The 16,927-nt window shown below is 44.8% G+C and overlaps 1 protein-coding gene across 12 annotated transcripts in view; it reads right to left on the reverse strand.

The window, feature by feature from the left end:
• Positions 1-16,927, reverse strand: part of myocd (myocardin) — a 90,176-nt gene that overhangs the window by 18,195 nt on the left and 55,054 nt on the right. For 3 of the 12 annotated variants that reach the window (XM_048233472.1, XM_048233466.1, XM_048233471.1), the window contains exon 1: positions 3,858-4,349. The exons of the other annotated variants lie outside the window; for them this stretch is intronic. In XM_048233472.1, coding sequence (XP_048089429.1) covers positions 3,858-3,924 — 67 coding nt within the window. In that variant the 5' untranslated portion in view covers positions 3,925-4,349. Of the gene's footprint in view, positions 1-3,857; positions 4,350-16,927 lie in introns of those variants that run through there. 12 annotated transcript variants of the gene reach the window in all.

Consider the following 16,927-nt stretch of genomic DNA (forward strand, 5'->3'; position numbering starts at 1 on the left):
TCGTTCCAAGGCCACATTCAGTTAGTTCACCTGCTTCATTCCAGGCCAGAGAAAGACTATCTGCCATTGATGAATGCCAGACTGACTGTGACTGCCACTCTTCCTGGGACTGTATGGGTGGGTAAAGGCCGGGGGTAGTAAAACACAGTCAACCCTCTTCGAGTGCATGTCTACAAGTGGTGGTGGTGATGGTGTTGTTGCAGGGGTAGAAGTGTGTGTGTGTGTGTGTGTGTGTGTGTGTGTGTGTGTGTGTGTGTGTGTGTGTGTGTGTGCGGGGGTGGGTGTGTTAGTGTGGGATGGGGGGCTTGGGAGTGATAGGGAGCGCCAAATCCCATCACCCATGATTGCTCTCAATAAGACTGATCACAGCTTTTAAAGACACGCTGGATCGCGTATCACTGACGGCAATGGGAACCAGATGGGCTGCGTTAATGGCTTAAAAATAGCCCTGGCCAGTTGTCTGCGGGGCATATACCTGCACAAACAGCATACTTCTTACACCAGGCTAAAGTGATTGAAGGCAATTATGTTAGACTGTCCAAATATTATTATTGCTTTCCCCCCCTTTCTCCTGGGCAGATACCATGGAAGTCTATCATACAGCTTTCGCGTTATGACCTCACTAATGAAATATATAAACAAGCATACTAGTCCAGCAGAAACACATACACACACACACAAACAGAAAAGACTCACAACTCACATAAACACTCAAAATTACATGCACAACACACACAAACAAATACACACTCTCTCTCTCACTCACACACACACACATACACACACACACACAGAAAAGACTCACAACTCACATAAACACTCAAAATTACATGCACAACACACACAAACAAATACACACTATCTCTCTCACACACACACACGACTCACATACACACTCAAAAATACATGCACAAAATAAAAAAAAAAAAAACACATTACCTCACACATACAATGCACATACACATTTACAGACAGAAACCTAAATAATTCAGTTCATCTGAATGCAGAACAGATGCAACCTGAGTGCTGCAACTGACAATAGAACAAAAGGCTTCATGCCAGTGGCATCAGAGGAATGTTTCCATCCTTCCATCAGATCACAGGGGTGGTGGGCAATTTGCATCAGTTGTTGCCTCGACTTAAGTGGCCTGGATGACTCACTGCGGCCATAAGCTAAGTTCATGACACTGGCAACTGCCTTGTGGCAGCCGTTGCCCAGCTGTTGCCATGGGAGCAGGAGACTTGCGCCGCAACCCGCAAATGTGCACCGAAAGGCCTCTCGGAACAGTTCCGTTGGCAGCGCATTTTTGCTGGGTCAAGGTCGGCCAACTATTTTTTAATGGCAGCGATGGTTTGTGGTGAAGATCTAGATGAGAAGACCATGTTGCTCTCATGTTGAGGTTGCCAGGCTTTGGAAAGGAGGATTATGCACTAGGAAGGGGCGGGTTGCCAGTTTGGGTGGAAGCAGAGGGCAGATCCACTGTAGAACAAACCTGGGTACCCCCCACCCCCCCCGATGAGGACATACCCGTCAGAGTTATTTCTCCATGTGTTCTGTCCGCACGTATTACTTCACACAAGCATACACTCATAAACTGTTGTAACAACAAATGCATGCCACTCACATTCATTCACACACACACACACACACACACACACACACAAATTGGGTTCTGATTCCTGGTAATTCACCACGCCCTTGATGATCCTTGGAGGCTGCCGACATGTTTACGATTGAGGCCGAGAGCTGATTTATCATCCGCGCTTGCACACCCACTGCCACCTGGCACAGCACACTCATCACGGATGACAGCACACCGATATACTCTATCTCAGGGAGGACGATCATCTCTCAACAGCCATCTACAGTTACAAGTATGCGTTTAAATGCAATACTCACGCTGTAGCAGCTTACTGTTACGCTGTCCAAGATAAGACTCGAATCATGGATAATTTGTGTAACAGAGCTTTTTGATTAAGGTGTGAGTGGGTGCCTACAAATATCTCTTATAAGTGACAAATGAAGCAGGGAAGTAATGTGGTTGACCGGTTTCAGCCAGCCTAACGGACATTACAGATAACTGGTCAGAGTGGGTATGAATACCTAAGCGCTGAGCATTTTTTAACCAGCTCAATTACTTCTGGGGGGAAATCACACTGATGTTTAGCTGAAGTAGAAGAGCATTACATAATCTCAATGCACACCCTACATGACGGGAAATGGGATAGGTCTAGCCCCTGCCTGAAGACCCCCCCCCCTCTGACACACACACAAACACAACAACACCACACAACATAACATATACACAACACATGCACAACTCGCGTACACACACACACAAACACGTCCAGCTGAGATTCAAGGGTGGGAACAAGAATGGGATTCGTCCACAGGGACCCAAGGCAGGCACAGATCCCTATCGGTCTCCGGCTCTGGCTTTCAGCCTCCCCCTCCTTCTCCCCCTTAACTACCAGCCTTCCAGCAGCAGCAGCAGCAGGGTCGGCGGCGGCGGCGGCAGCGCGGGTGTCGGTGGCGTCGGCGGCCCAGGGCCCCCTCTCGGCCCCGACCGGCGGGCGGATGGCCGGACAGACGGGTAAACAGCCTCACATCTGAGGAACATTAGCGCGCTAATGCGCCGCACTCAAAACAAACGGCCTTTTAAATGCTTTCCCCCCCTTTCTCTCTGAGTCATTTTTCTCTCTCTCTCTCTCATCGTGCCGCCTCTCACACGTAAGGCTTTACATTTTCGCTTCTTTAGAGCTGAATAGGTCACCAACCCCTCCCCCCTCCTTCCACCAATCTGCCACCCCCCCGACCCCCAGCCCCCAAAATTGCTCTAAACGAGACGAAGGAAATTATCAATTTTGTCAACGGTTCCTGGTGGGAAACTGCTACGCTGAAAGATCACAGCGGCCTGTAAATCAGTGCTTCAACACGGGCAACCCTGGCTTTTAATCATTTCGACTGCCCTCTGGGCTCTCTAATAAGACCCATAAACTTTCCCGGCCACTGTCGCCCAATCACAACAGAGATACTAAAACATGCCAATATTTCCTTTATGAAGTGCATGCAGCGTTGTCTCACTGACCCTTTTTATCAGAGAGGTGGCAGCATTGTACATCAGTTCCATAACGTTTCTTCATATAAACAGTATGTGTGGCAGCATGAGAATGAACATAAACACCATTATCTGTGCATGTGAATGGCAGAGGCGGTGGAGGGGGGGCGGTGAAAGCGACAGAGGCAGTTGAAGTCAGGGGGAGAGAGTGTAGTCCATGAGAGTTGAGGAAGAGGGCAGACATAAAGAAATCAAACCCTGAAGCTCTAGCTTCTTGTTGTGTGTGTGAGTGAGAGAGAGAGAGAGAGAGAGAGAGAGAGAGAGAGAGAGAGAGGGAGTGGAGGGGATTTAACTCCACTCTGCACACCGTTTGGAAACACAGGTGAGGTCACCAGTGGGTCGCTCCACATCACAACCAGCTGATAATCTTCTGACCTCGAGGAATAAAGTCCCGCAAGCTAAAAATACTTAACCATAATCCCTGATGAGAAGGAGTGCACAGATATGCCTCTTATCTCTCTGAGTCATGCATGCTTCGCTGTGATTTAGTGTGATGTGAAAACTTCAGAATGTGTTCTTAACGACGAAACCGAAACAACCCTCAATCCACTATCGCCATGATAAAGCACACAGCGAGGCTAACAGGTACAGCAAAAGCTTTCCGTCACATTGTAATAAAAGTGCAATGACTTCTGTTGTTTTGAGTCATCGCTGCACATGCATGACAGCATGCATTTCATGTTTTTTAGATGTAACAGAGGATTGGGACAAAGGAGATAAAACACAAGAGACACTTACCTGATCTAAATTTGCTGCGAATCAGTATGGAGTGCTCAGAGCCCAAAAGTGTCATAATGCTTGGCATAAAAGTTCCAGTGTTGAGAGGGTTTGTTTACATAAAAAAAGAGAAAAAAGACCGTCGCCGAAAGAGAGACAGTTGTTTACTTCAAAGCGGTGACCTCTGGGAGTATGACTGCATCATTAGACGTCTAAGAGTGGGCATGAGGGAGGAGTACAAAAAAAAGTCAAGAAAACAAGAACGAAAATAAAAACCAAAAAGTTGTTTTTCTCGCTCGCGTGTTCATTTAGAGGCTTCACTCATCTTGAGGGAGTTCACACGCACACGCATACTGTCTCTCTCTCACACACACACACACACACACACACACAAAAAATCTACTCTAACAAACCAGACAAGCTCAGAGAGACAGGTAGCCTGTATTGCTTTGCCCGGCAGACGTTGGTCCCGTGTAGCGGCGCACTGACCCTTCTCTCCATGCGGGAGAAAATGATATGGCTCGGACGTGGGGAGGGTCTAAAAACCAGAGGGGGCTCGGCCAGTGCCTCCTCCTCCTGATCTGAGTGAGTCAACCGGCAGCAGCACCAGAGGGCTCTCCCCCCTGCCGAATGCCTGCCCCATGACATACACTCATGCACTGCATGTATACACACACACACACACACACACACACACACACAAATACACACACTTCTTTCACTGCATGCAAGAGACATGTAAGCACACTTTCTTTCACACGCACACTTTCTTTCACACATACACACACACATACTTAAACATATAAATACACATGCAAGCACACATCAAACATGCATATATAAATAGTTGACTAATGCACACAAACAGTCCCAGTCCCACACACACACACATTATATTCACACCCATTAAACTCTCACTCCTGGAGACACACATATACACACACACATCTGTACACACACAATCAAACAGTGAGACATTCACCACACACGTTGACACACTCTCTCTCTCACACACACACACACACACACACACACACACACACACTACTCTCTCTACTGGTCTAGGACCAGAGTGCATACACAGAGAATGAGAAATCAGACCTTCAGTTTCCACAAGCTAAACGGGAACCATAAAAAAAAAAGCCTAGACATTTCACATTATACACAAATCATCACATGGTTAAAAAGCCCTTGCGCCTCCATTCTCTCAGCTGTGCCAGCATTTTCCTTTTACATTTCCTTTCATCCAACATTACATGACGGTGACTTTTTTTTCCGTGCCGTCGACCAGTGGGTGAATGAGACAGCAGCTTCTTGTGTGGTGCGGTTTGATTTTTGTCAGTCACTGGCGTTATCTTATCTGAAGCACAGCATCCTGCAGGCAGAGCACAGGCAGCCCTCTTCCTCCAGCTCCCACCAGCCTCAGCCTCAGACGTTTGTTAGGGTTTGGACTCAGACTCTCTCTCTCTCTCTTCCTCCCTCCCTCTCTCTCTCTTATTCTCCCTCACTTGGTTTGTGTGCATGTCTGCAAGCTCAAGGAGACAATGTTACGTCTTCGATGGCGACTGTTTCTGAAATCCTCAAAACTGTTTACACTTTCTAATCTCCGGCGTGTACAACGCCCTCGTATCGTTGGTTAAAGGTCTTTGTCTTTTTGGCTGTTTGCTAGAACCCACATCTAGAGGGAGGACTTGCACAATTAGCAAAAAAATAGACACATTATGGCTAATTTGGTCACTGATTAAAACTGATTCAGATATCAATCTTGCACAGAATCCTTAGTATTTTCATCTCCACAATGCACTTTGTTTGTGCAAAGTTCTCAGTTTAGAGATAGGAGGATACTAATGGGATATCACGGAGTATACTAATTAATGGGTAATATATGATACTGCAAAGCGCAAACCACTGTGGGGCCACAGACATGGCACATTTGTTTCTGCTACTAGTGTTCATTTTCATTTAAAGGGCTGGCTCAAACTGTGCCTGTTTCCCCGAATCCGAACCACACCCCCTGCCCAGTTGAAAAGTCTAACAGCTACAGCTGGGAATGCAGCCATTGCAGTGTCTCATCTGTCTGGGGGCTACTGTCCCCTCCTGTGTCTCTGTCCCTGGGTCCACAGACCTGACCGGCCTCACACATTCAGCCTTTAAGAACTCCCTTAGACATGAAGGCGACAAAGGGGCCACATTTTTTTTCTAACTCGCTAATGGCTTATGGGCCAATGTTTCTGCCCAAGCTCTCCCATTAAGACTCCTCGGTGGAGCCCATTTGTAGAGCATAGCTGCGATCAAATATTTACGTGAGAACATCTTGAGTTGCAAAGTGGGGCGCTTTCTCGCACTCGGACTCTCCCGTCTCTGGCAGCACGTCTGAGGCTGCCCCCCCCCCCCTCCCCCCTCCGCTCCACTTTCCCCTTGACTGCAGCTTGGATGGCTTAATTAACAGGTGAAAGTGCTTAGGGGCTGGAGGAATAAGGGTGCTGCGGGCTGATGGCTGGGGATGAGGCGTTGGGGGCAAGGGGTTGCGAAGCTCGCTGTAGCACATCCTGACAGCGAACACGGAGCATCTTTGTGGAATTCCAGCGAGGGTCAACGAGTCCCGTCTTAATCTCCCCCCTTTAATTGGGCCGTGTGTCAACAGCCGTGAAATGTTACATCTGAGCAAGCTTGATGAATCATCCCCACTAACCCAAAACCATGACCAACCCCCCCCCCCCCCAAAAAAAAAAACCCTGGCACCCCAACATACACACACACACAAACGCACATGCAATTACGAATCATACCCTTTACATATATGTCTATACTGTATGCATTAGCCAGTGAGCAACAGGCACTTTTAAACACATGCTGGGTTTAACAGCGTAGCATAGGGGGACGGGACATTTCAGTGTAGATTCTAAATGTGTTACAGGGAAATAACGACCATGTTTAACATGATTTGTCTTTGGTGCCGCTTCACTTCACAAATGTTATGATTGGGTCATTTCAGCTGTGGAGTCAAGTATTTTTTTTACAGGGAACATAGCCATTTTTCCTGCTTTTCCCCCCTTGAGGATAACTTGTGCTATCATCATAACAACATCTACTCTAAACATGCTATTTGTCTTTTGTGTAACATAATATGTGGATTAGGACATTAAGATGATATTCAGCAAGTTAAAGCCAGACTAATGTCATAAAAAGGCTAACATCTCTGAAGATATGTTTACTTTCATAGGGAATAGAGCTTCAAAAATGAACATAAAAAATATATTCATTCTTGAGTTTCAGCCTGTGTGTAATGTTGAGAGAAACAAAATATAATTTTCACAATTTTTTATCTAAACATATTTAAACATGCCCTTAAATATCATATCTTAGTCAGCAAGGGAAACTGAAAAGAAAACTCAGACCTTTTGCTCAAAACTTTCAGCAGATAAAACCAGACACACACTACAAGCTGAAGCTACAAAACAGTCGACTTCCTTTTAATCTCAGATGTCTGCAGATTTAAAACGTCTAGCATTTTCCAGGTTTGCATGTCTTCCATCACTCATGTGTCACCCAGCTGACCCTTTAGCTCCCCTTAGTCATCTGTTTCAAGCAGACAGTCCTCTGATATACACAGAGCACCCGGTACACTGGTTCACATACAGCACAAGAGAGCTGTTGCCAAACTGATAATCGTAAAATTGTCAGGACAGACTCTGTGCATGTACAGAGTGGTGTTTCGTTGCTGGGATCATCATGTGAGATGAATTGTGGGAAACTATTTAGGGTTCTTTAGGGCACTATAGACTGTGCGTTTTCTAAGAAACTAAGCGGATGTAAAAATGAACCGATATCGTTATTCTAAGTCAAATAAGATGTATAAGATGGATCTATTGTTTGTCTGCCTGTGCGGAGCTGTGTTTTTTGTGGGGTGATGATGAAAGATTGTCGTCAATCTTGGTCGCATCTCAGCCCCATCAGACAGTCACCCAATGCTGACAGTCTGAAAAGTAACGTGTATGTGTGTGTGTGTGAGTGAGGGAGGGAGGGAGGGAGAGAGAGAGAGAGAGAGAGAGAGAGAGAGAGAGAGAGAAGGGCGAGATCTTAAGGTGAGAAAAGTTAAGACACAGAGAGAGAATGTACTGAATGTTTTTTTTCCTTTGTGTGTGTATGACTCCCTGTACTACAGAGACACTGTTTGGACTCTTCTGTGTGTGTGTGTGTGTGTGTGTGTGTGTGTGTGTGTGTGTGTGTGTGTGTGTGTGTGTGTGGTCCTATACTACAGAGAGATTGTGTGGTTTCTTCTCTTTCTGTGTGTGTGTGTGTGTGTGTGTGTGTGTGTGTGTGTGTCCTTGGACTACAGAGAATTGTGTAGAATGCTTTCTGTGTGTGTATCCTTGTAATTTAGAGAGCTTGTTTGGAGTCTTTTCTGTTTGTATTTCTGTACTAAAGAGAGATTGTAAGGAGTCTGTGCATATATATCTAGAAAGAAGAGGACAGGAAAAAGAGACACACAAGGAGGGAGTTCCAATGAGTGTGTGCTATGTGTGTTTGCATGTGAATGTGTGTGTATATGAGCTTCAGATGAAAAGAGAGAGAGAAAGAGAGGGAGAGAGATAAAGACAGTGTTCTCTGTGTATGTGTGTGAACAAGTGTGTGTGTGTGTGTGTGTGTGTGTGTGTGTGTGTGTGTGTGTGTGTGTGTGTGTGTGTGTGTGTGTGTGTACATGCACAGGCTGAGGAGACAGGAGACTGCTGTGTGTGTGTGTGTGCATGCACAGGCTGAGGAGACAGGAGACTGCTGTGTGTGTGTGTGTGTGCACAGGCTGAGGAGACAGGAGACTGCTGTGTGTGTGTGTGCATGCACAGGCTGAGGAGACAGGAGACTGCTGTGTGTGTGTGTGTGCGTGCACAGGCTGAGGAGACAGGAGACTGCTGTGTGTGTGTGTGCGTGCACAGGCTGAGGAGACAGGAGACTGCTGTGTGTGTGTGTGTGCATGCACAGGCTGAGGAGACAGGAGACTGCTGTGTGTGTGTGTGTGTGTGCACAGGCTGAGGAGACAGGAGACTGCTGTGTGTGTGTGTGTGTGTGTGTGTGTGCACAGGCTGAGGAGACAGGAGACTGCTGTGTGTGTGTGTGCATGCACAGGCTGAGGAGACAGGAGACTGCTGTGTGTGTGTGTGTGTGTGTGCACAGGCTGAGGAGACAGGAGACTGCTGTGTGTGTGTGTGTGCGTGCACAGGCTGAGGAGACAGGAGACTGCTGTGTGTGTGTGTGTGTGCATGCACAGGCTGAGGAGACAGGAGACTGCTGTGTGTGTGTGTGTGTGTGTGTGCACAGGCTGAGGAGACAGGAGACTGCTGTGTGTGTGTGTGTGTGCACAGGCTGAGGAGACAGGAGACTGCTGTGTGTGTGTGTGTGTGTGTGTGTGTGTGCACAGGCTGAGGAGACAGGAGACTGCTGTGTGTGTGTGTGTGTGTGTGTGTGTGTGTGTGCGTGCACAGGCTGAGGAGACAGGAGACTGCTGTGTGTGTGTGTGCGCACAGGCTGAGGAGACAGGAGACTGCTGTGTGTGTGTGTGTGTGTGTGTGCGTGCACAGGCTGAGGAGACAGAGCAGAAAGAGGGGGAGAGAGAAAAAGAAAGGTCCAGAGAGCACACGTGCGAGAGAGAGAGAGAGAGAGAGAGAGAGAGAGAGAGAGAGCAAGAGAGAGAGAGAGAGAGAGCAAGAGAGAGAGAGAGAGAGAGAAAGAGAGAGCAAGAGAGAGAGAGAGAGAGAGAGTGAATGGGCTGATAGGAGCGCTTGTGAGTGTTGAAGTGGCCCGAGGGCAGTCTCAGACACCGCCGTGCAGCCAGCAGCTGGCTTTTATCTGCCTGAAGCCCATTGGTCTCGGTTACAACCTCGCTTTAATTATCATCCTCTGCTTACTGTCGCGGCTGCGCCGAGCGCTCGACAGGGATGGCCGCCGTCACAGGTAAACATTCCCCAAGCGTGCACTTAAATCATTCATCAGCCTAAGAAAAGACACAAGACACAAGGGACTTCTATTTTCTCCCCGACGAGATGTTTTTTTTTTTTCCTCTGGCCAAAAGTTTAGGAACTTTGTATAAAGCAAAAGACACAGTTACTCAACTGTATGGTGTTGTTTGGCTTCCATTTCATAAAATTGTGATAAAGCATCATCGGTTACATAATTGTGAGGGAGACACGAAATTACAGTTCGGACTTAGCTTCGGACATTTCCCACCACACAATGTTTGTTGCTGTAAGCATGACTAACCGGAGATATGGTTGTATACAATTGCTCACTTTATCAGAGCGTATCAACTGTTATTAGCTTTATTAGCTGTAATCGCTTTCTCACGCAACCCTCCCTCCCCTCACCCACCCCTCTTTTCCTCTTTTGTGATGCATCTCTTTTTTGATTTGAGGAGGGTTGGGGGGTGGGGGTTCTGTGACTCAAATGTTGGAGCTTTCGGGGCCACAAGAGGAGCCGGGTTAAACTCATCCCCGCAACCCGCAAGGGGATTTAATTAAGAGGTGCTTCGGGAAAACCTAAAACCTCAAATCAAAAGTGACAGAGGCGGACCTCGGCCAAAGCCTCCCAAGTCTGCGGAGATGTGGGGAACATTTATTTTGGTGTGAAAGAGTGAGATTTCCTTCATGCTGGCAGCAGGCAATCGGCCTGGAATCCAAAACACAACAAGGGTTGTAATCGCTGAAGGTCTGCGCTATTATTTTGTGTCTTTGTGGTTGTTTGGATTTCGGCAATTGACTTTGCCTCCACTTTGGTCTGCGAATGCTGGCACCTGGCCATTGAAGAGAAGAGGGGAAGTATGCATGAATGATTTTTTAGTGTGAAGTCAAGTGTAGGCCCTGAATTACTCCAGCTTAGTGTTAACTCCTGGTTATTAGTTGGAGTTATGGGAAGCTTTGTTTGGTATTCCAAAATCCTCTCCACACTTAAAATTTAATAACTCCTGGTTGTCTTTCTTTTACTAAATATCAGTCCATGACTAATAGTTTTAAGATAAAAGCAGTGGCATCAAGACCTGATATGAAATAACATTCAGGATACTTACTGACATGCGTGCTGTTATTTTCTTTACAACTGGACAAAGGGTAAATTCATGGGTGTCTCCCTGGTGAACTGATCTCTGTTTTCACAGAGAGATTAATGTGTGGAACAAAAAATTGTTTGTGTATGTTTTGATCAAATATCTCCAAACTACATGTAACACTTATCCATGTTTAGTCTAGGGACTACTGTATACGTTGAGAGATACGTTTGGAGTATCTCTCACTGTCATCTGGGTGCAGAGTGCACTGCCTGATGCACAAAGCCATCCTACAACTATTTGCAACAGGGACATTACGTTTTTTTGAGTGCTGGAAATGTCACAGGTGACTTTGAGACTCTCGCCATGGCTAATCTTAGAAACTGGAAAGTGCTAAAAGGAAGACCGAGGACCCCAAAACATTTCTTGCATCCTCTTGCACACTGTTGCTATGGACAAACGGAAAACAAAATCACCATCACGATCCGCATCTGCGTCCCGCTCGTGATTGAACTAGTTATTACAGAGTACAACGCTCCAGCTAACAGAGATACTTATAATGGATTCTCTATGCAACCATAGGAGTCCCTATGATAAACGCAGCCTTCTTAGCAGTTCCTGGCATGAGACAGACAGCTGTGTCAACCTGCAGTGGTGGCCCCCACTAACCTCCGACCTCCAGCGGTGAAGAGCAACCACAGTGCAAAGAGAAATTTCCCCTTGACATCTCACTGGATTGTCCTACTGTTGAAACACTACGGCAAGACCTACCGACTCTGCACATCCAATCGAAGGAAGGGGCGAGGGGTCGGGGTGGGTGAGTGCTTGGTTGGGGGTGAGGGGGTGGATCCTAAATAGTGCAAATATTTGGCTTTTCCGATTGACCCAAACACTTCCCAATGGCCCAGCTGAAACATGCTGTCACAAAGCACATTTTTCCTCTCGGTGGAGAGAGACCCCGGCTGTGTTTTTGTTGGTTTAGTCCGGTCCTCATCAGACCACACGTCATAAGGAACTTGACATTTGTGTGATAGAGACAGAATGGACCTATAGAGTTCCCCCACCCCGTGCCACCCCAACTCGCATTGCTATGGACGATTTCTAAAGGATGAAGTTCACCACCTCCACCAAAGAAATTAATGAGTCGAGCATGAAGTCGTCTTCATAGAGCACTAGTGCATTCATCAAAAATAGCTAGACTATTTTGCTATTTTGTGCCAGTGACCCCCACACACACAGAAACCCATATGTTCACCGTACAGGCTGCGTTGAGTGGTCTGACTTATGCAACCTGTCAGTGAGAAATTAGATCGCATCGTCACACTGATCCGGTACATTGCATTTTTTGCTGTTTCGGCTTGAAGAGGTAATTCGCTCATAAAACCCATGCTTTCTTTTCAGGCTGAAAACCTGAACAAACAGTTCAGGACTGTGTTTTCATTTCAGGACCCATGAGAAATATGCTCTGATAATAACCTCAAAAAAAAAAAAGGCTTGTGACCATGCTCCTTCACGAGACATGTAGTGTGTATATATACAAACGCTTTTTATAGACCCTTCTTATAATCACAGCTACATACTGATATGAAGCGAGAACTACAGATGGTATGGGGTATGGGGGGCAGTCATATGTACTGCAATGCAATGCAACATTAAGCAAATGCATATTCTTCTCATTCCTTAACACAAACTCAACTGCAACTGCAATGCCACCCTCACTATACACACAAACTGAAAAAGGCTTCTACAAAATACCTTGTATTCAACCCTTAATAAATAATGTGAGTCACTGTGAAAGTCTAAGTCCTGACAGTATGGTAGAGCACAAAGCACTTTTAGAAGATATGCCGTGTGTGTTATGGCCTTTACCACATAATTAACACTGCTACAGATGCAGACTGAGCTATCACCTGCACCACAATCAAATGAGTTTGACACACACACACGTGCACACACACACACACACACACACACACACACACACACACACACATACATACACGCACACACACAGACGGATCGTCTTCTGCCAGAGGAGGTCAGACTACCTCTCCCTCATTCAGAGGCCTTAGAGAAGAGCCTGGCTGTTGGACAGCAGATCACGCTGACCCAAGGAATCACTTTCACTGCCGGCTTCCACAGGGGTGCCTGACCTTACGTCACCAGCCGCTTGTCTGCCCCCCCCCCCATCCCCACCACCCGAGATAGATCGCCGCCAGCTGGTTTTGTGACCTCAACACCATCACGAGGCCAGAAGGAACAGAGACCGAGTTTGTCACTGGCTGTCAGGCAGACATTCGTTTCTAGGTGTGAAGACAAACTTTGATGACTTAGGAGGGCAGCGAGGGAGGAAGCGTAAATGTTTTGAAAAACATTAAAAGTGCTTAAAAAAAATGTTTTCTTTCTTCTGTTGTTTCCTTTCCATAAATACTATCTAACAATGTGTGTTTATGGACATATAACTAGTAGAATCACTAAGTTATTTAATAAGTAGAGTACATTTACTGTACAAGTGAATGTTTCTGCAGTAGCAATAAAAGTACTGTCAGAAACTATAGTTTAAAACGGTTTCCGTTGGTTCAGACACAAAGCATCTTCCGCCACCTTAGCAGTAAGAGCAGATCATCTACACATCACTGTTATCAGTTTGTTGAGACAGGACAGGTCAATCCTGTCAGCTACTGGTGAAAACCTCATGAGTCAAACTACAGAGTAGACAAGGTTTTCTGACCCCCTACACTGTCGAAGCCATAGGCTAAACAAAATGAACTCAGCCATAGGCTAAACAAAATGAATCAACTGGCTTGAATACACTTCCACACACAATATGTGAATAATGGAATAAACTTTCCTGCTACCTACTTCATTAAATAAAATAACTCAACTCTTATTTATCTTTGAATTGAAATAAATGAGAAAGAACAACCAGTTAGAAAATAAAACATTTTAGTATTTAGAATGTAGACAAAACACTAATAGACCTTAGCACAGCACAGTCTACACTGAGTGAGGATAGCTAGTGTGTGACCTGCCTCTCTCGTCAGGCCCATCACACTCCGTGGCGGTGCTTATCTCTGCCCTCCGTCTGACTGGGGAACATGTATTGCCTTCAGGGCTCTGCCTGGAATGTTCTGGAATGGGCCACTCTTGGCAACGAGCGACAATGAGGCAGGGAGAAAAAAAAAGAGATTCTGTCCCTCTTTTCTTTATAGCCAGACGTTTGGGAGCTATGGGCAGGAACTCAAAGGCTCATATTAATTTGATTGACTTATTAAAGAAACTGAATAAAAAATTATACAGTTTATCCAAATAAAGGGTTGAGGACTATCCTGCTCTTACCTCACCTTACACACTCTGTCCCTATTAAGATAGTAGGTTGTGGAAAAAAAAAAACAAATCTCTCAGGGCATTTGTTAAACCCTTGAGACATCTGATCTAACCCCAGATAGAACTGGTTTAACTGTAGATACAACAAAATAAGTTACAGGACATTTTTACTTGAATAAGGGATTCAAAGGAACTCATTCTCATTTTCTTCAAGCAAGAGAAACTCGCATGCTTTTCAGCAGGTGACTAGTACAAAGGGTGTAAGCCAAGATCTGAACAGCAGACTAATGTTAGGACTTCTAGAATGTTCCAGCATAACATTCTGACCTGTGATAAACACAGCTCGGCCTTTGATAAAATCACCAAAAATGTTGGCTCCTGTTAAATTTCAATATAAAAGTGGTATTACACTGTTTGTACTTAGGCTGATTCCCATAGCTGCTGGTATGTCAGTGGAAACCTTTAAAAATACGACCCCATCTCTCATGTTTTCCTTGGCCTTTGGGATAGGTTGCTTTCAAAAGAAATTTAAGGCACAGTCTGATTGATTCCCTGCTTTACAGTTTAATGAATACCACATCTAGCTCGGAGGAGAAACTGTAACCTGCGACTCTTAATGACTGCCAATGGCATTTTGAAATGACAAGAGATATTACTAGCAAGGATTAGGGCACGTGGAATGACCAATCAGACTTTTTCCATGAAGCTGGTCATAAGGTTGGAAAAACAAACTGTTTTACACCACATAGTGTAAGACAAATGTCACTACACAGTAGTGATGAGAAATAGAGTTGTATCCTGAAAAGGAATCAAATCCTATTATTTTGCATTTACTCTGGAAAAAAGTAAATAGCAAAATCTTGAGTCCAAAAACTGACTAATAACCTCTAGCTAAAATTTTGCTAGTGTAAACATACTCTTCCTGCTTGAGAAAAAAATAATATAACTACCTGTGACAAGTTGACACATTTTTTTTTATTAACTGATCTAAGGTCACATCAATGGACATAAAGCAATATTAAAGACTTGTTACAGGGCAACATGCCATGATAATGTCTTTCCTGATCTGCCATATTTTTGTCATGCAGTCATATTAAAATGTGAAATATATGATAAAAGCTCTCATTTTTCCACTAGGACCATTTGATTGAGCCCCAGGTTTTCTTCATTAAGGGAATTCAGCACCGCTATACGTTGTAGACTGCAGACAGCCAATTCAGTCGGCATATTACAACAGAACAGAGCATTCAGTACTTTGACAAAAGTAACTTGCACAGACAACACCATACGCCTTAACAGGAGAACACGATGAACATTACTTACATGTTTAGCATAGGTGTCATAACAAAACTGAAACTTGGTTTTATGGCTCAATTGAATAAACTGTTCAGGGCTGTCGCATGGTTACAATATGTAATTTCATTTAATAAATGACAGTATTAATGGATAACAAAAATAATATCTTTACATCTTTGTATATCATATTGTGGCATGGACCTATTGTTGGCAAAGTAAGACAAGTTCTGTGGAAGTACCATCATAGCAACAGTGCCAGGAAGCAGGCAACGGCAATGAAGCACACCAGTAACCTGAATGGAAAATGTCTCATTAGACCATGACTCATTGTGCCCACTGCCTTTAGTTGTGAGTATGACCCTCACAGATGACTCTCAGAGCCACGACAGTCCCAGGATTTCTCTAGAGCATTAACATGTTTGTTAACAATACCTACTGCCTAAGGAATGTGTGTGTGTGTGTGTGTGTGTGTGTGTGTGTGTGTGTGTGTGTGTGTGTGTGTGTGTGTGTGTGTGTGTATGTCTTTGCTTGTCTGTGTGTGTCTTTGTGTGGCTGTGTGGCCTGCTCAAGGGACACTATCAATCTCGGTAATCAAGGGTAGCATTGTCAGATGACAATATTATTTTTCTTCCTCCAAAATATTCTCCAGTATTTGTATAATACTGTCTACAGTTTTTAGGCTCAAGTTTTCCCAACTTCATAAATCTGTCCTTTCCTAACAATCCTCTGATCAATATTCCTGCCAGGCTGGAAGAAAGAACTGTGTCTTTGTATCCAAGTAAAGGTAAACTGTTCTGTTTTGAATCACTTGCGGGAATGCAGTTCTCTACTCTCAGCTACTCAAAGCACTGATCTCAGGAAAATGACTACATGACTTTCTTAATGCAGTCACAACATATGTAACCATTAAATATGTGAACATACAAACTTAAAACACATGTTCTTCTGCATTAGCTATTGTTGTGTATGATCCAGTGACTGATCCTCTATGGACCTCAACAGTTGCCAGAATTTAAAGCTCGAGTACATCTATATTGCCCTCCAGGAGAGCCCACCATCACATCAATGCAAACAAAGGTAAACCGAGGCAATGTGAACAAAATGACATGACAACTGCATTTGTGTTCTTAATGATGTTACTTCCCATTCTACATATTGGTTGTTTCAACCTTTAGGTCTGTGGAATTCTACAAGCTCAAAACTGCCAGATTTAATTGAGTAACTTCAAACAACACAAGTGCCTGAAAAACAACAGGTTGGGCGATACTGTTTTGCAAATATCTGCTTTCTAGTCGAAAGGGAAATCGTAAACTGTATTATATTACACTTTTATTGAATAATAAAGGCCCTCATTGTTTTGAGACTTTTTGAGCTTGCGCCAATATAAATTATAATGGTTATAGACTCTGACTAGTTCCTATTTAAATGACGCTTC

Source organism: Alosa alosa, chromosome 22 (genome assembly GCF_017589495.1).
Source record: "Alosa alosa isolate M-15738 ecotype Scorff River chromosome 22, AALO_Geno_1.1, whole genome shotgun sequence".
NCBI lineage: Eukaryota > Metazoa > Chordata > Actinopteri > Clupeiformes > Clupeidae > Alosa > Alosa alosa.